This window comes from Cannabis sativa, chromosome 5, assembly GCF_029168945.1.
Source record: "Cannabis sativa cultivar Pink pepper isolate KNU-18-1 chromosome 5, ASM2916894v1, whole genome shotgun sequence".
NCBI classification, from domain to species: domain Eukaryota; kingdom Viridiplantae; phylum Streptophyta; class Magnoliopsida; order Rosales; family Cannabaceae; genus Cannabis; species Cannabis sativa.
Window position 1 is genome coordinate 66,511,679 of NC_083605.1, and position 20,238 is coordinate 66,531,916.

The 20,238-nt window shown below is 33.8% G+C and overlaps 1 protein-coding gene across 1 annotated transcript; it reads left to right on the forward strand.

Annotated features, from left to right (window-relative positions):
- The first annotated feature begins 12,185 nt into the window (after positions 1-12,185).
- Positions 12,186-16,866, forward strand: LOC115716281 (protein NRT1/ PTR FAMILY 6.3). Its single transcript, XM_030645042.2, has 4 exons — positions 12,186-12,469; positions 12,557-12,774; positions 12,858-13,423; positions 15,768-16,866. The coding sequence occupies exons 1-4, from the start codon at positions 12,343-12,345 to the stop codon at positions 16,633-16,635; spliced, it is 1,779 nt and encodes a 592-aa protein (XP_030500902.2). The 5' UTR covers positions 12,186-12,342; the 3' UTR covers positions 16,636-16,866.
- The last annotated feature ends 3,372 nt before the right edge of the window (positions 16,867-20,238 follow it).

The window sequence follows — 20,238 nt, forward strand, 5'->3', positions numbered from 1 at the left end:
ATGTACAATCTTCATAGGCTCGTTCACGGTCCATCAGCTTTAGCCTTGCCTTTACCTACACATAAACATAGCACTGTGAGTCGACAGACTCAGTAAGAAAAGCATAATAATACTCATACATAAATTCCGGTCATGGTCAGATGCCCATACCCCTGATCATAACCCTAACTGCCGTGTCCAACACGATACTGAGTCCCCCCAACTGCCGTGTCCAACACGGTACTGAGTTCTGAACGTTCATAGGGACGGTACTATTGACAAGTAACAGCCTAATCGGTCGAACCGATCATACTCCAGCCTGTACCGACGTGTTACAGTATCAGCCTAATCGGTCAAACTGGTCATACTCCAGCTGCTGGTCATACTCCAGCCTATACCGACGTGAAATGTCAAATATTACGGAACCACCAACCTAAGTATCAGCCTAATCGGTCGAACCGGTCATACTCCGGCTGCTGGTCATACTCCAGCCTGTACCGACGTGATACAGTGTCAGCCTAATCGGTCGAACTGGTCATACTCCAGCTGCTGGTCATACTCCAGCCTGTACCGACGTGACACAGTCGGATGGTTCGAAGCCAACATACATATCTAATGTAATCTAACAGGCTTCCTACATGCACGCTAAACATGTAATCTACATATGCATACTGTTATACTAATCTTACCTGGATTCCGAATTCAGGTGTGCCGTCAACTCCGACCGGAACTATCTGCGCTACGGACATGTGCTCCTAAACCATAAAAATCACAACACTATAAGTGATATGCTAAATCACTTCCCGGGGACTTAAACTAGGAACTAAAAGTTTTCCTATCGATAAAAAGCATGGCCATACCCCAATTAACATAAAAACGAGGAAATCTAGGGTTCCTGAAATTTCCCCAACCGGTAGACCGGTTGCCCAACCGGAATTCCGGTTCTGGGAATTTTCGAAACCCATCCGGAATTCCGGATGCACAACCGGAATTCCAGTTTCTCGCAGGCAGAAATTCAAAATTTCATAACTCATTCAAATCAACTCCAAATCACACAAAACCTTCCAGACCTGTTCTATATATCCCCTAGAACATTTCTAAAGCATCAAACTCACCCAATTTCACTTTGAAAACTCAAGCTTTTTAACAAGAAAAATCATAACTCAAGCAACCTAACTATTATGCATCACTAACAGCTCAAACATCCTTAATTTAACATGCTTAAATCTCTGAAAATATCAACAAAATACAGCAGCAACAACATCCATTTATCATGCATGCAATACACCATTTTCATCAAAAATTCAACAAACTTAAAGAGGAATTGCTTAAAAGCTAACCTAGCTTGAATTGAACACCAAAGAGGGATGAAATCACAAGGAAAAATCCCAAGTCCCTTGCTGCACCAAGAGGCCGAAAGAGAGAGAGTTTTGAAATTTCTATTTTTCTTTTCTAACTTTGATTTTTGAAATGAAAATGAATTAAATGCCACTTACTCCTATTTTACTTCAGCCAAAACATAATAAAATAAACATATAATTCAACTATTAAAATCACTAGAAGACAAAATAATAATGGGGCAAAAAGACCATTTTGCCCCTCCACACTAAAATCACATAAATAACACTAAAGGGGTATTTTTGGGAAATTCTAAATTCCCGGCCATTCCCGACATTCCAAATGTCTAATAAACCGTCCCAAACTACTAACATACTAAGTTGTGATTTTACTGAGCCAAACACCGAGTTCCAAAATATCGGGCACCGGAAATGCAAAATTATGAAAACTACTAAATGACATAAAAATGCATCTCTGAATTCAATAATAACAGTATAATAATTATTTAAATAGCTATAAATAATTTTCATAATTAAACGTGATTAACTGCTAATTTCCAAATTAAACTAAGCGGTCTTTACATTATAGAAGCTTCTCGACTTCTAGGCATAGATTTTACTTATCTAAGGAAAAGTCTCAACTATTCCAGAAAAGATAAAGCCATGAAAGAATTTTTTATATCAACAGTGAGAGGTCCCAGATATGCTTTTGTATGCCTTAGACCAGACACCTGCTGTTGAGTGGGAGTAATGAGTAGGTATCAGATTAATCCAGGAGAAGAACATTGGAAGACAATCAAGTAAATCTTAAGATAAAGAAGAGGAACTATATGTTAGTCTATAAGAGTGTGTTTAAAACTCTTAGACTACACCACATCAGATTTCGAAATTTGCCTTTGTGCTAGAAAATCTTTCTGATAAGATGGTGATTACTCTGGGGGTGGAATAGTGATTTTGGAGAAGTGTAAAAACCTATCTGAAGTCTCTAGGTTTACCACAAAGGGACTGAATGTTAAAGTTGCAGGAAAGGTACTTATTCAGTCTAAGGAAAGTTCTATACATTTTCGGCACCATTCCAAATTGCCTAAACTACTAGTGTTACTTCCTGAATAACCAAGAAGTAGTTGCCAAAGATATAGAATCCAGTATCCCAAGAGAGTAGACATATAGAGAGGAATTTCACATTATTAATGATTTTGTGATTAAGGAAGAGTAATGGTGGAGAAAAGGTTGTGTTTAATTCAACCTTTCAGATCCTATTACGAGGAGTTACTACTACTACACTTGATTTGTATATCAAGGTGTTGAGATTATTTGAAATGCACATTTTTTTTTTATATTAGTGCAAGTGGGAGTTTGTTGGGTTTTATGCCCTAAATAAAACTCATTTCAGTATAATCAGATTTCTTATTAATATAGATCAGAAATAACATTTAATGTTGCATGGTTCACATGATTTATTTCATGATTATATGTACATAATGTATAAATTCATCTGAAACCCTTTTCACATACTTGATCCTGTTTATTGTGTTGTCAACACATTGGAAAGTAAACATGACTATGTGAATAAAGTTTCCTAGATTTATCAAACACAGGGTTTTACTGATATGATAATCTACAACAGAGTTTACTTGCATTTGGAGAAATGCTATGTTCTTTCCAGAGCATTAGTTAAAGTAAAGTTCAGGTTGGATGCATGGAGTATGCATCGAAAGGGACCGATATTGAACTTTGACTTAGATTTATTAAACTTACCGTAATATCTATTCAAGTCAATATCGCCTAGTTGATCCTAGATCAAATGATCTTAATCCTATTATGATTAGGCTCAATCTCGAGAGGCTATTCGTGTTCTTTGATTTGTTAGTTAAGCCTACTTTTGGGTCAGGGTGATACGTACATTTTAGGAACACGGTAGTGCAATTGAGTGGGAGCGCTAACATAAACATGGAATCTATAGCTTCTATCTGGCGAATAGTAAGTAAAGGATGATCTCCTTCGAGCTTGACCAAACGAAAATAAATGGTGGAGATCTCATTTCACACAAGCTGAAATATCATTTATACGGGGTTAAGTGTTTTAAGGATTAAATACATTGTAGGGTGTAACGGTAATCTTATCCCTTTACAGTGTAGATCATTCATATAGAGGATCATTGATCAAATCAGGATTATAACAATGGATAACTAATGATGTGTCTATATGGTGGAACATATAGAGCATTCTATATACTAAGAGTGCAATTCTAAGTTCTATGCGTGGATTCAACGAAGAATTAATAAGTCGGTGAATTTAGGTTATAAATTCTTGATCTGCTTATTGGAAGCTCGGTTATATAGACTCATGGTCCCCCCACTAGTTGAGATAATATTGCTTGTAAGACTCATATAATTGGTTTTGATTAATCAATTATAATTCTAAAATTAGACTATGTCTATTTGTGAATTTTTCACTAAGTAAGGGCGAAATTGTAAAGAAAGAGTTTTAGGAGCATATTTGTTAATTATGATACTTTGTATGGTTCAATTAATAAATATGATAAATGACAATATTATTTAATAATTATTTATAGTTATTAAATAGTTAGAATTGGCATTTAAATGGTTGAATTAGAAAATTGGCGTTTTTGAGAAAATCAGATGCAAAAAAGATAAAACTGCAAAATTGCAAAAAGTGAGGCCCAAATCCACATGTATAGGGCCGGCCACTTTTGTAGGGTTTTCCCTTTGATATTTTCATTATTTTAATGCCAAATAATTCAAACCTAACCCTAGTGGAATGCTATAAATAGATAGTGAAGGCTTCAGGAAAATTACACTAAATTTTCTACTTTTTCCTTCAGAAAAAACTGAGCCTCTCTCTCTCCCTATCTTTGGCCGACCACTCCCTCTCTCTCTTCTTCCTAAAGATTTCGAAATTCTTAGTGTTAAAGTAGTGCCCACACACCGCAAGTGATACCTCAATCATAGTGAGGAAGATCTTGAAGAAAGACTTTCAGCAAGAAGGAGTTTCAGCACTAAAGAATCAGAGAAATAGATCCAGGTTCAGATATTGATAATGCTCTGCTACAGAAAGGAATCAAGGGCTAGATATCTGAACGGAAGGAGTCATTATATTCCGCTGCACCCAATGTAAGGTTTACTAAACTTTATATGTGTTTATTTCATCGTTTTTTAGAAAGTTCATATTTAGGGTGGTAATCAACATACTTGTGAGTAGATCTAAGATCCTGGTAAAATAATTTCCAACAAAGAACTGTAATCATCACAGAGGAAAATCCAAGTTCAAACGAGGAAAATTCTGCAATTATTGTAAAAAGGAAGGGCATTACAAATCAGAGTGTTATCTTCTCAAGAATAAAATAAATAAAGAAGGAAAATCTGATGTTGGAGAAGCTGGTTTAGTGTCAAATGGATATGAATCTGGTGATGTGCTGGTTGTTAGAAATAGTGTGTTCAATGGAGATTGGATATTGGATTTTGGATGCTCCTTCCACATGTGTCTAAATAAAGATCTCTTCAGTAGCTTTGAAGAAATTCCAGGGGGATCAGTTCTGTTGGGAAACAACAAGGCTTGTAAGGTGTAAGGGATTAGATCTATTGTCATTAGGATGCATGATGGTGTTTCTAGAACAATTACAAATGTGAGATTTTTACCTGATCTAAGAAGAAACTTGCTGTCAATTGGAGTTCTAGCTTCCAATGGTTGTACTGTGAAAATTGAGGGCAACCAAATGAATGTTTTTAAGGGAGCAATGGTTGTTATCAAAGGTGAGTTGAAATGGCCTTTATTTTCTCACTGGTAAATTTGTGGTTGGAACAACAGCCTTAGTTTCAAGTAAAGAAACTAATCTCACTCATCTTTGACTATGCTGCCAACATAGACACAAGGAGATCTCTAACTGGACTGGTGTTCACTATTTTTGGTGGAGCAGTCAGCTGGAAATCAAACCTGCAAAAAGTAGTTGCTCTTTTAACAATAGAAGCAGAGTACATGACAGTTGTTATAGCCTTCAAAAAAGCACTCTGGTTGAAAGATTTGACAGCACAACTTGGCTTAAAATCTAACAACATAACTATATACTGTGATAATCAAAGTGCTTTCCACTTGATTAAAAATCTTATGCTACATGAAAGATCTAAACATATAGACATAAAGTTTCAGTTTATTAGAGAAATCGTAGCTAAAGGAGAGGTTCAAGCCAAGAAAATCAGCACTGATGACAACCCTACTGATATGTTGACAAAAAGTGTCAACTTGACCAAGCTTAAATATTGTTTAAGTCTACTCAACATATGCAAGTGCTGATTCCTATCTCTATGTTCAAATCTGCTACACACATCATATTCCTTCTAAAACCTAAAATGACTAAACTAAGGTGGATTTGTGGTGTTTTAGTTCAACCATTTTATGTTTTATTTTGGCTGATGTGTTACCAACTGTTTTGACAGTTGGTACCCGAGTTTGTTGTCCAACAAACAACCAACTATACCTACTATAAATAGATATTGTAACACGCTTTTTAGTGATATTGTATGATCAGATTTTAGTAAGAAATAGAGTGAAAAGGAGGGATGTATAAGGAAACCAAGTGTATTTGATCTTGGTTCTTCATTGGTGAGGTTCTTTGTAATTTCTTCTCATCCATTCTCCATTGTATCCAAGACACTCTTATATTGATTTCAACATCAATAATGATCTATGTTTATCTACTCTTGGTGTTAATTTTCTGTTTTGTTCATTAAGTTGCTAATTTTATCATCACAGTTTGTGATCAAACTATGCTTGTGTTTTTGGTTCAATTTTAATTGCTGCATTGTGTTCTTGATCAAGTTCTTGAGAGTGATTCATTCACTACATGATCTAATACTACGTAAAAGTAAAAAAAAATAAAAAAAATGTTTCACACATTTTTTTGGAGGGTTACGGACTCCTCTTAATTAAACAATTTCTGCCACGGTATAAAGTCATATTGCTTAAAATTATACTACAAATAACTAATAGACTTTTAGATCGATCTAAATTTTAGTGGGTCATAAGAAAAAAAATTGAATCCTTATTTAGAAAGAAATGTTACATTTTCAAAATTAACAAAAAAATGTGTATTTTTATAAGGGATTTTTTTAGCCCTTAGGTGGGGTAGGCTCTAGGCACAGGCCTAGCCGACCTATACTAGGGTTGGGCCTAAAAGACTCAGAAAAAATACCACAAAAAAATCTTAAACTCATAGCTCTTGCTTAAGTTTTTCAAGATGGTAATTATAGATGTACAAATCTACAATTGAATTAATTGTAGGTGGGTACCAACAACGTGCACACAACAAACACTACAAAAAATCTTACTTTTCGTCATAACAAAACTTGTGACTAAAAGTGAAAATATTGTGATTAATTATAAATCATCACTCCTATGGTGTGACTAAAAGGTCCGTGGCTAAAGGTATTAGTCACAAAAATTATAACTTATTGTGACGAAATATTTTTTTAGTCACAACACTTGTTGTGATTAAAACTAAATTAGTTACAACTTGTAAAAAAAATACTATGTTTTAGTTACAAGTAGCATTTTATTATGACTAAAAGTCACATTCAGTCACCAACTGAACCAAGAACATCAACCAATTCCTTGACCTTGAAAAGATACACATTCAAACTCTGTGTGCCTTTCTTGATGAGCTTCAATTTAGTTCGAAACTCAAGGATCTTGGCTCGAACTTGAAACGTAAAGTACTTTTCAAATGTTGACTAGATCTGACTTGCAAAGTCACAACCATTTGAGTGAGTAAGCTAGGAGTCATTGAGGAGAGTAATCACGATAGTATGAGCTGATCTTGTGCTTCCCAGTCAAGATAAGTTGGATTGATCCTTTAAAGAGCTCAATCTTCTTCATTAAGAAACTTTGGATGTGAGTTCGGACTTTGAAGATAGATCAGTAACCTGTTCCCATGAAATGCTTCAAGAACTTGTTGTATCTAGAGAAGATAGTTGTAATCATTGAGTTTTATTGAAAGACCATAGCTGAAGTAGATTTGAGAGGAGTCATCTACATCCTTCCTTTTAATTTGTTGTGGACTAGGATTTTGTGCACCGTTGTTGCCTGGTTGTTTTATTAACAGAAAGTGGTGGTCATTTTTGCTCTGATACCATGTTAAATTTCTTAAACATTTGAAAAAAATAAACACATAAAGAAAGAGAAGGAAATATGAAAAAAAAACAAAGAGAGATTCTTATTGAATCAGTGACATCAGAAGATGTAATATATACACTTGAGTAGGACAACAAATTAATAAACCAGCTATAATGACAGTTACAACTAACAACCAAAACAAAAATAGTTAGCAAATAACTAACTGTCTCAACACTAATAAGTTATGTTATGTGGCACTTATGGTGCTTAATACTAAATTGATGTGTTGGTGTCTCACAATTAGTTAATAATTTTTCATATTATTTATTAAATCAAAATATGTGCATGAGACCTAATATTAAAATGTACTAATAATATTTTGTTACTTCTTGTTGTGCTTGACATTACAAAGAAAAAAATAACTATACCTCTTACTACAAATCTTTAGTCACAATTTTTCTTTTCACTTTGCTTTGACCAAATTTAAGATTTTGTGGTGACCATTAACAAAGTGTCAAGATCTGCAAACAAAAAGTAAGGCTAATTAGTAATTCCCCTCTCCCAGGAACTTTGACATGTACTAAATCGTGCCCCCTGAACTTTTTTGACCGTTAAAAATTCCCCCCGAACTATTGAGATTGTTAAATTTAAGGACTTTTGTCTAATTTCATTCAATTTTACTGTTTCAGTGATTGTTTATGTACTAAACCATGCTCTCCAGACTTTGATATCTACCAAATCATGCCCCTCAAACTTTGATATGTAATAAATCATGCCCCTTGAACTTTTATCCATGTTAGTATTTTTTTACTAAAATTAGACAAAAGTCCTTAAATTTAACAATCTCAATAGTTCGGGGGGGATTTTTAACAGCCAAAAAAGTTCAGGGGCCACAATTTAGTACATGTCAAAGTTCGGGGGAAAAATTACTAAGTAGCCAAAGTTTAATTAGGATTTTATTTAACAAAAATTCAATGTATTGTAAACAATAAATTTTCATAACTTAGTTGGTTGGAGTGTATGACATATTATACAATGTCATGGGTTTGAATCTCATATCACTCATTTTCAATAATTCTTTTTTATATATATTTTTGAGAGTGAAGGCCCAAAAATCTAATTCGTCTTAGGCCCATATATTTTCAGGATCGGTCCTGACAATACATCTAAAAATGATTTTTTTTCACATTTTTACAGGTTGTTAGCTCTCAAAATTTACCAAGTGTAATTTTTGGAGATCTGAAGATTAAATGTAAGAAATCTTAAAATGCACTTTATAAGTGTAAGAAAATTAAATATGGATCTGCCCCAATGAGAACGTCCTACACGAGGAGCCCCTGTCACAAGGAGCAGCCAGTTGCGGGCATGCTTCCCGCGCCAGCAAGCTCCCCACGCGCCAACAGCTCCCTTGTGTCCACAACTCCTTGCACAACAGGAGCTCCCCGTTCCCCGCTCTCTCATGTTCTCGATCTAACTCTCTATCTCCCTATTCTATCAGCCCATCATCCACTTTCACTCACTCCCCCATGCTCCACACCTAGACAAGGACACCCCCAATAGACCAAACACTTAGTTTAATATTTTAAGTGTTATACTAGCATCATGAGTGTAAGCTACATAGAAAGGGATGCCAAGACAACATACAACAAAGAATAAAGTTGTTAAAGCATGCACGCTTTTGAGGAATAAGTGGTTGTATGACAAGTACAAGTAGTGGTGACATTAGTTGTCTCTCAAAGTACTAATTGATACCCGACCACCACCTTTCCACTATCCATCTTACGCTTTGCTTCTTCATGGTACAAAATAAATTTTGTCCCCAAACTTTTGACACCATTTATATTTTAGAGCCATTAGAGCTCCCTATAAATACATTTCTCTGGGAAAATTATTACTTGTAAGAGAGCCCTACTATGCAATACAATTATTTTTGACTCTATTGATGACTAAATGTTCTTAATTTTTCTTAAGCCTTTCATTCTCAGTTCTTTGCATTTGATTTTTTAACTAAAGTTTAGTTCTTCATCGTCACAACACATATTTTTACTTTTTTTTTTAAAAAAAAAAATGTAGTTTTCTCATAGTAGCATCGTGAAACAATATTGTTCTGAAATTAAAAAATATAACACTTTGTATTGTTATAAAAGACACACATTGCTCAATACAAAAAAAAATACTATTTTTAGTGACAATTTTTTAGTCACACAACAAAAAATTTGTGTGACTAAATGTTACTTTTAGTCACAATAAAAAAGTTACTTGTAACTAAGCATAATATTTTAGACACAAATTCTCACTAATTTAATTTTAGTCACAACAAGTATTATGACTAAAAACACATTTTGTCACAACAAATTGTAATCTTTGTAACTAATACTTTTTAGCCATGGATTTTTTAGTCACAACGTATGAATAATAATTTATAATTAGTCACAACTTTTTCACTTTTAACCACAAATTTTGTTGTGACTAAAAGTAAAAAAATTTTGTAGTGGCTTTCCTATAGCAACAATGTCAAAACAATATTTTTTCTAAAAAAATAGCAATCTACATTTTAGCCAGAGACTTTTTAGTCACAACGTATGAATAATAGTTTATGATTAGTCACAATTTTTTTACTTTTAGTCACAAATTTTGTTATCATAACAACAACGTCAAAACAATATTTTTTCTAAAAAATATAGCAATCTACATTTTTGTAAAAAAAAAAAAAAATCGTAAATATATATAAAAATGCAACAGATTAGTTAGAATATAAAAAATTTGTCATTTTTTTATATTTTTCAAATAATCTCTTTTTATAGATAATCGGACCCACTAAATTTTAATGTTGCATTCTTTATTTCCTTTATATTGACTTTTGAATATTATTTTAAAAACATAAATTATAATTTTTTTCTAATTTCATTAGTACAAAATCGATTAGTGTCTTAAATATAATAATTTAAATTATTAATTATTAATTAAATTTAGACACAAACATGTAGTATTAGTTATTTTTAATAAATCCAAAACAAAATCTATAATAATCAAACTAGTCAAAAATTATAATTTTATAAATATTAGGTACTTATTATGTCATTAAACAAATTATTAAATTTATATTTATTACAAATTTAAAATTTCAAATACTTACCGCAATTATCTTTATACATATTAAAAACATGCAATATATATACTTAGTATTATTTAGAAATTTTATAACCTTGTTTTTATGAAAGGAAAAACAGCTATCATCTAAATTTTAAATATTAAAAAATAAAATATATAATAAAAATATATTTTTATTAATAAAAAAAATAATAAACTAATACTTATTACCTACTCTTTATCAAATATCCAACAAATTTTTAGTATATTTCTATTTTATATAAAGTGTGGTTATGTAACCAAATTTTTGGTTTAACTAGTTTTTTTATTTTTTAGGTTAACTTTAACAAAATATCCTAATTACTTAACAAAATATTTATTAATTTTATAATATTATTATATGTATTTAAAAATTAAAATTATGTAAATATTTTATATAAAAAATTTAATTTAATTATATATATTTTTTAAAAATATTACATCTACATATAATCACATCTATATATAAAATATATATATAAACCTTAATTTTACGACAACCTTTTATTTTAAAAATGATTAATAATATATATATGATTCTAATAATTTGTACACTTTATTATAACGACACTCTCCTAACTACAAATTAAGAAAATTGTATCTATCACTATCATTACTTTTTTAAAATATATATTTAGACATAATATATAAAATATATTTTAAAAGTAATTAATTCTCTAATCAAATTTAAATTTTGTCAAAATATTTTCTAATATAATCCTTATATATAGAGACACATAAAATACGTATAACAATAAAATTCATTCTTTTATTGTATATATAAAATATTTATATATATATATAATTCGTAAATCCTATTTCAAAAATTAAAAAAAATAAAAAGACATTATCTAATTAAAAAATTTAACATACATGCATTGCACTTAACATTACTTAATCAAACTTAATTACAAAAAAAACTAATTAAACGTGGAATGAACGTAACATCAATTTAGTATTAATAAATGTAAACATATTAATTATATAAATAATGTACAATTAACTATACATTTAATTAAAAAAAAATATGTTAGTTTTAATTAGTATATATTATTACCAATTTATTTGTTTTAACTGTCAAATAAATTTTCTGATATTAAGCCCCCAAATCAAAAAATTTAATAAGGTTTGCATTAATGCTTGAAGAAATAAGTAGTAGCATGCAATAGTTACATTCAAGAATTTTATTTAGAGCGATTCAATTTAAAGCACATTTCCACGTCGGCCAAAAAAGAGAGAGAGAGAGAGAAAACCGGAGATTCGCCCATTGAAAACAAAACCTCAAATGAAATAATTAATAACCATGGAATAATAGTGAAGAATTAAAACTATGTCTTATGATCGATAGATCTCATCAGTAAGATACGAAAATTTCGAACTTTTTATTAATAGTTAACTTTCTTCCCCTAATATTGATTCCACGCACTACAGATATATAATTATTAATTAATTAATAATACGAATAATGATACTAATTATTGATTAACTCTATGATGTTAGAGCTTAATACAATAAATTAATGAAGGTTGGGGGGTAAGAGATGTCTTTTAAGCCACCCATATAAAAAAAATATTTGAAGTCCAAAGTGGGACCTCTAATTTATGACTATATAAAGCACACATCTTCAGTTTGTTTAAATCATACTCTCTCTCTCTCTCTCATTCATAATAATACATTCTCTTATCTCTACCAATACTCTCTCCATACAATTAACTTCTGCCATACATATAAGGTGTGTCATAAAAATAATATAACTAAAAAAGACATCATGAACACTGATCTAGGCCATCTCCCCCAAACACAGGGGAAAACCCTCCCAGATTCTTGGGACTGCAAAGGCCGCCCTTCCGAACGCTCCAGATCCGGAGGATGGGCCTCCGCCGCCATGATTTTAGGTTGGTTATTAGCTAGCCTACCTACATATATAAACTATAGAAATAACTATATATACACGTAACTAATTAATTCTTGTGTATTATTAGGAGTGGAAGCATGTGAAAGGTTGACAACGTTAGGTATAGCTGTGAACTTGGTGACATACTTGACCGGAACTATGCACTTGGGCAATGCTACATCCGCCAACACCGTCACCAACTTCCTCGGCACCTCTTTCATGCTCTGCTTGCTTGGCGGCTTTGTCGCCGATACCTTCCTCGGCCGCTACCTCACCATTGCAATCTTCGCCACCATTCAAGCAGCCGTAAGTACTCTCTTTATAAACTAACAAACAAAGAAGTAAGACGTGTTTGGCTAAGCTTCTACTTTTACTTTATTAATTTACAGGGAGTGACAATATTAACGATATCGACCATAATCCCGAGCCTAAGACCACCAAAATGCACGCCAGGGGCGGCATCCTGCATCCCAGCAAGTGGGATGCAGTTAACAGTGCTTTACATAGCACTGTATTTGACAGCCCTAGGTACTGGTGGTCTGAAATCAAGCAACTCTGGTTTCGGGTCGGACCAGTTCGACGAAACTGATCCCGAAGAGAGAAGCCGAATGACAAACTTCTTCAACTGGTTCTTCTTCTTCATAAGCTTTGGCTCACTGGCGGCTGTCACTGTTCTTGTCTTCGTCCAAGACAACGTCGGTAGACAATGGGGTTACGGTATATGCGCTTTCGCCATAGTTTTCGGCCTTGTTGTGTTCTTGTCCGGAACTAAGCGTTACAGGTTCAAGAAGTTAGTGGGAAGCCCCTTGACTCAGATAGCCACAGTCGTCGTCGCAGCTTGGAATAATCGGAAGTTGGAGATGCCTTCTGACACTTCTTTCCTCTATAACGTGGATGACATTGCTGAAGGGAAAAAGAAGCAGAAGATGAAGCTTCCTCATTCAAATCAATTCTGGTTAGTCCGCTCGATCTTTTTCTCTCTTTCTTTCTGTTTTTTTTTCCTTTTTTCTTTAATATGTTACTGATTTATTTTTTACTATAAAAGCAAACCACTTGCCCTACAGTTAGGTACATGTATCGGCATACTAACGTAAATTTAGAAAAAGAAGAAAATTATTACTAGCTAAACGACACATAAACATGTGATGTTTAATTAATACACTCACAGTAAAAGAAGAAAATTGTATATGGACCACACACATACTTAGAAAAATATTTTATGATTAAGATGATTTTTCCTTTTTAAATTGTCAAATAAATAGCCTGGCTAATACATATGCTATATATATATGTATGCATATCATTACGGGCTAACATTTAGATTTTTTTTTTTATATATATGTTTGTGTTGTTTTTTATTAAGCAAGAATAAAATTATTTTATTAACACCAAATAAATATATATATATTTATATCATTCCCATAATTGAAATAATTGATCAAACTTATCTAGATATAGCTAGCTCTTGCTAGGCTAGCTAACTTGGATTAATTGTTAGTTGCGTGTGGAGATACTAGTATTAGATAATAAAACCATGTGACATTATTAATAAAAGGCCTCTCACTAAGCAGTCAAAAAGTGGCAAATCTTTTTAAAAGAAATTATATATTTATTTAAATGATAATAAATTAGGGGTAGCAAGACACTTTGGTTAATATTAGGTCTTTATAACAAGTACAAGTGGTGACAACCAGAGTAGGCTTTATCTTGAAATATCTTGAAATATATATTGTAGTGGGGTACGTATTTTTGATTGAATAAAATCATCATGACCAAATCGATCGACTAATAATATAGCCAAACAATTAACGAAAAGAATGAATAATTATTGACCAGTAGGACAGCCAATTTTGTTTTGGTTACCTCACTCATGTGATGAACATCGCTCGCTATTAATTAGGCTTGGTACTAGCGATACATATATTTTATAAATAAATATTCATGTATTAATTAATCATATGTCTCAATATATACATGTAATATTCAGTGGAGAAATGAAAACAGAGAAAAATAAGTCTAAGGACCACATATATTTAAAACACTAAAAGAAGAAAACAAGAGATCCCGGGCCTTAATTGATTTCTATGGAGATATGGGGCTAGCTTGATTCAATCTCGTATATATTTTTATATATACATATATTGCTAACTTGTGTATCTATACATCCTTTTTATTCATATATCTATGTGTACAGCTAGCTATATGCAATAACGCCAATTGGCTGTCTTGAGATAGACAACGCCACGTGTGGGTCTTCAATTATGACACTAATGACTAACTCATCAATTGTAACACAGAACAACATGCATGAACATACATATTGTTATGTATAATAGTTAGTATCATATAAAATAATGAATAAAGAATGAGGAAAAAAAACAAATCAAGTCAGTAGAATCAAGTAAATATAACTATATATATAGTAGTTGTGTTGAAAGTCATTTAAGATTTAAGAAGAAAATGGTTAGTTTTAGTAATAGTTCATATATACATATATTATATATGTATATTTATAGTCGTGCAGAATCCAAAAGATTCACGAGGGGAATCAATTGTGGGCAAATAGGCCGAACCCTCATAAAATTGGTCCTCACGCTATTTAGATTCTTGTCCTGAAGCTGATTAATTAAGCACCATATATAAATATATAAATATATGTATGTATATATGTACTATGCACACAAACATATAGATATTAATTATGGTATATATACAGTACTATACTTTTCATCCCCAGATAGCAGCTAATATCTCCGAGTCACGGACGCATTAGGCGCTGCCTTCTCTACACTCATGTTCCTGTTCCCTTGTATTCCATCACATTATTTACACCCTGTTACTATATTATTATATTTACAAAAACTACTATACAATAATATTATTTTTAAAAAAAAAAAAAATTGGAAGGGATATTTAAATACTATATTCCTATCTGAAACCTTTCTCTCCTCCTGTCCACTTGTAGTCTTTCTCCTCATTTTTATTATTTTGAAGAAACAAAACAAAAATCATGTGACCCCATGTATATAGTATACCCTACGTACTAGTAATATATATCATTATTACTTCATTGCCAAAGTAATCGGCCTAGAAACTAACACATCACACATGCATGTCTATATATATTAATACATGGTTCTCAATATTCGGACTTTTACATTCACATAAGACAATCAAACATGTATATAACAGGGACCAAACTTACTTAAAAAAGTTTGGAATGTTACGATTATTAATGTATTTTTTTCACAAATAATATTGTATATTAACTAATAATAAAATTCATTTTGTGTTTGCAGTTGCTTGGACAAAGGAGCAATCATAAGGCCAGAACTTGCCCCAAACAAGATAAACAAGTGGAATCTAGTAACTCTAACCGATGTGGAAGAAGTGAAAATGTTGATTAGAATGCTGCCAATTTGGGCCACAACTATAATGTTTTGGTGTGTACACGCCCAAATGGCAACTTTCTCAGTATCCCAATCAGAAACCATGGATCGCCATATCGGCAAGTCTTTCCAAATCCCCCCAGCTGCAATGACAGGCTTCTTCGTTGGCAGCACTCTAGTCACTGTTCTAATCTATGACCGAGCGATAGCCCCAATCGCAAGAAAGTTTCTCAAAAACCCTCAAGGCCTCACCCCATTACAACGCGTAGGGGTCGGCCTTGTTCTCTCAGTCCTTGGCATGGTGGCTGCAGCCTTGTGCGAGATCAAGCGTCTCAACGTGGCAAGGCTGCATGGCCTCACCAACAATCCAAGGGCTGAGATTCCCATAAAAGTGTTCTGGTTGATGCCCCAATTTATAATTGTCGGAGCTGGTGAGGCTTTCACTTATATTGGTCAACTTGACTTTTTCCTTAGAGAGTGTCCTAAAGGGATGAAGACTATGAGCACTGGATTGTTTCTGAGTACACTGGCAATAGGGTTTTTCTTTAGCTCTCTTTTGGTGTCTATTGTTCATACGGTGACTGGAGAGAAGAATCCATGGTTGGCTGATAATCTTAACCAAGGAAAGCTCTATAACTTTTACTGGTTGTTGGCTATTTTGAGTGCTTTGAATATGGTGATTTTTTTGGTGTGTGCTAAATGGTACGTGTACAAGGAAAAGAGACTTGCCGATCAAGGTATCGAATTGGAAGAATCTCATGATGTCGTTTGTCATTAATTAGTTTTAGTGGTAATTACAACAAAAATGAAGATCAAAATTACTCATAATCACTTTCTTGGTGATTATTACATGATGATGATGATGATATCATATTCATCGGTGTTACAAAGTTGTTTTTTTTTTTTCCTTTTGAAATATCAAGTTTGTAATATAGGTGAAGCCTTGTTAATTATATATGTATAAAAAAATTGCAAAGTTAATAAAAGTTTCAAATTTTTGGCTTGTATAGTTGCTTTGTCCACTTCCTTCAACTTGCATATGGAGACATTAATTTCTCATACGTACGTATTGTATTGAGACAAAAAATAATAATAGTTATATAATAATAATAATAATAATAATATTATGTGGAGAGATGGAAAAAGAAAACTCCTTTTTTTTTTTAAATCTGTTTATTTATTAGAAAATGACTACACAAGTTTAGGCAAGTCCGCTATTAAAGAAGCAGACGCACAAAAGAAATAACAACCATCCCACAACTTATTACAATCTGAGGCCAAAGCTTCTTTGGCCAATGAGTTAGCAGACCGGTTGCAATCTCTGCTGATATGCTGCACGGCAAGGCAGTGAACAAACTCCGGGGTCTCTCTTATATCATCTAGTAATGCACTCCAGTCCGTTTTTGCTTGGGAAATACTATTCAGGTAGTTCACAACACGAAGGCAATCGGTTTGGATAATGTAAGGATAGGCAGCCATTTTGATAGCTAAATGGATGCCCATCCTTAAAGCTAGCACCTCTGCCACTTCCACCGAATAAGTCCCTTGTTGCTGTTGGATTTCGGCAGCCACCACTTCACCCAGGTGGTTTCGAATTAGTGCACCCAGCCCACCATTAACTCCATTCTTTGGCACGCTAGCATCACTGTTGAGGCAGTAAACACCTGGTTTAGGCGGCTCCCATCTCTTTTCTGGTTTTGGATTCACCTCTAAGGTTGTTTCCTTCGAATGGTGATGGTTCAATAACTCCTCAGCTTCCATTTGGCCCATTTTGCCCATAACTCATTGGGCAATAGTTTGAGATTGAGGCGTTTTTTGTTCCTCCTATTCCACATCAACCAAGTGATAAACATGATGAAAAGTATAAAGTTGGAGTAAGTTACCTGTTGATATATTTAGAGAAGCATATCTAATGGTGTTCCTTTGCAATGTTTAAGCACTTCCATACTTGGAATTCTTTCCAAAACCATTTTATTGAAGGGTAGAACCAGAGGCTATGCTCAATTGTTTCGTCTTCAGCCCCACACCAATAACATTTTGAATCTATTTTCATTCCCCGATATTTTAGCACCGTCTTCACTGGTATCCATCCATTACACACCCTCCAAATGAAGTTTCTGACTTTGGGAGGGACCTCCAAATTCCATATCTTGTTCCACCAAGTCCTTGTAATTTTATCTGTTGATGCTTCAGCTTCTAATTCATTTGTGACAGCCACTCTATACCCACTGTTTACTGTGTAAATTCCATTTGGTGTGAAGTGCCACACATGATCATCGTTGGCATTATTAAAACAAGGAGCCATTCCCAAAATAAGGGGGATATCGTCCAAATGGAAGCTTTGTTCAATTAACTCCTTATTCCAATTACATTGCTCATCTTTCATTTGATCTAGAGTTGTTCCTTGGCTAACCTTTGCTGGAGTTCGGAGGGAGAAAGTGGTAGGGCGAGGAAGCCATTTATCTTCATTAATCTGAACCTCTCTACCTGGCTGAACCCTCCACCTAATGCCTTTGTCAATAATTTGTCTTCCCCAAAGAATACTTCTCCACATAAATGATCCATATCCACCTATTTTTGCTTCTAAGAAGTTGGAGTTGGTGTAGTAGCATGCCTTTAGAACCCGAGCCAATAAAGAATGGGGATTATTAATTATTTTCCAACCTTGTTTTGCTAGTAAAGATTGGTTGAATTTCTCCAAGTTTTTGAATCCCATTCCTCCTTTGTCCTTTGGTTTGCAAAGTTTGTCCCACTTCCCCCAATGAATTTTGTTCTTTGAATCCGAGGATCCCCACCAAAACCGCGCCATCATTCCATGAATGTCCTTTATTAGTTCCTTAGGGAGGCGAAAGCAACTCATCACGTAAGTGGGGATGGCTTGAATTACGGCTTTCAACGAAACTTCCCTACTGGCTTGAGAAAATAGGCTTGCTTTCCAACCTTGTAGTTTGTCTCGGATCTTAGAGCGGATACTTTCGAAGACCTCCTTTTTCCTTTTTCCTATCGAAGCCGGAAGCCCAAGGTACTTTGTCTGGCATTCAACAAGTTTTACTCCGATTTCAACTGCGAGAATGGCGCCTTGCTCTTGTTTGATCTTGCTGCCCACACATAGAGAAGACTTTGCAAAGTTGATTTGTTGTCCTGATAGCCATGAATATTCCTCTAAGACTGCCTTCATACTTTTGCCTTCCTCAACTGTTGGATCTAAGAAAACAAAGCTGTCATTGGCTAAAAATAGGTGTGATAATTTGAGTCCCTCTTTACCAAACTTTATTCCATGGATTCTATCCGCTCTTTCTGCTTCGTGGATGAGACAAGATAATCCTTCCGAGCAAAGAAGAAACAAGTATGGTGAGAGGGGGTCGCCTTGTCGGAGGCCGCGTTGAGGTTGAATGTGTCCACTAACTTCCCCATTAATTAGTACTGAAAAAGAGACCGAGTTGATACATTTCATGACTTTATCCACCCAACTCTTATCATAACCCAAGCATATCATCATTGCCTCTATGAATCTCCACCCAACTCTATCGTAAGCCTTTGACATATCAAGTTTGAGCGCCATCTTTTTTCCATTCCCAAATCGGCCTTTCTTCATGCAGTGTAGGCTTTCGAATCCCAGGATCGCATTATCTTGAATGAGACGACCTTGAATGAAAGCACTTTGATTTTCTGAAATGGACTCCTTTAAACTATCTTTCATTCTATTAGCAAGGCCTTTTGCCACAATTTTGTAGCACACATTGCATAGGCTTATGGGGCAGAAATCACCAACTTGGATCGGGTTTTTTATTTTGGGGATTAGACAAAGAAGTGTCTTGTTTATAGGCTTGCAATCCTTGTTTGTGTTTAGAATCTCAAGGCAAACACGAGTTACATCCGATCCCACAACATCTCAATGGTGATCATAAAAGAGCCGAGGCATCCCATCCTCACCTGGGGCCTTTAGAGTATTAATTTGTTGTAATGCTTGTACTATTTCCGTGGTTGTAAAATCCTGAAGGAGGTTCTCATTCTGTCTGCTACTTAGTCTCAAAGGAACAAAACGCTGAAGATAAGGTATGAGGTCATTTTCGGGTTCATTGTGAGAAAATAGAACCATAAAATGGTCACATATAGTCTTTTCTATCCCCTCTTTTGTGTTCTGCCAGGTCAGATTATTGTCAAATAAGCCACAAATTCTGTTCGTTTTCCTTCTTGAAGAAGCCTTTTGATGGAAGTACCGTGTGTTTCGATCCCCATGTTTAAGCCAAATTGCCCTGCTTCTTTGTTTTCAAAATAGTTCCTCCTTTGCAAGTTGTCCATTAAGGTCTCTTTCTTTTTCTTTTAATCTGTTAAATCCATGTATAGATTGATCCCGAGACAATATTTCCACTTCTTTTTT

Coding starts and splice junctions, on each gene's coding strand:
- LOC115716281 (XM_030645042.2), top strand. CDS start 12,343: ATGAACACTGATCTAGGCCATCTCCCCCAAACACAGGGGAAAACCCTC. Junction 12,470..12,556: donor CTCCGCCGCCATGATTTTAG/GTTGGTTATTAG, acceptor GTGTATTATTAG/GAGTGGAAGCATGTGAAAGG. Junction 12,775..12,857: donor TCGCCACCATTCAAGCAGCC/GTAAGTACTCTC, acceptor ATTAATTTACAG/GGAGTGACAATATTAACGAT.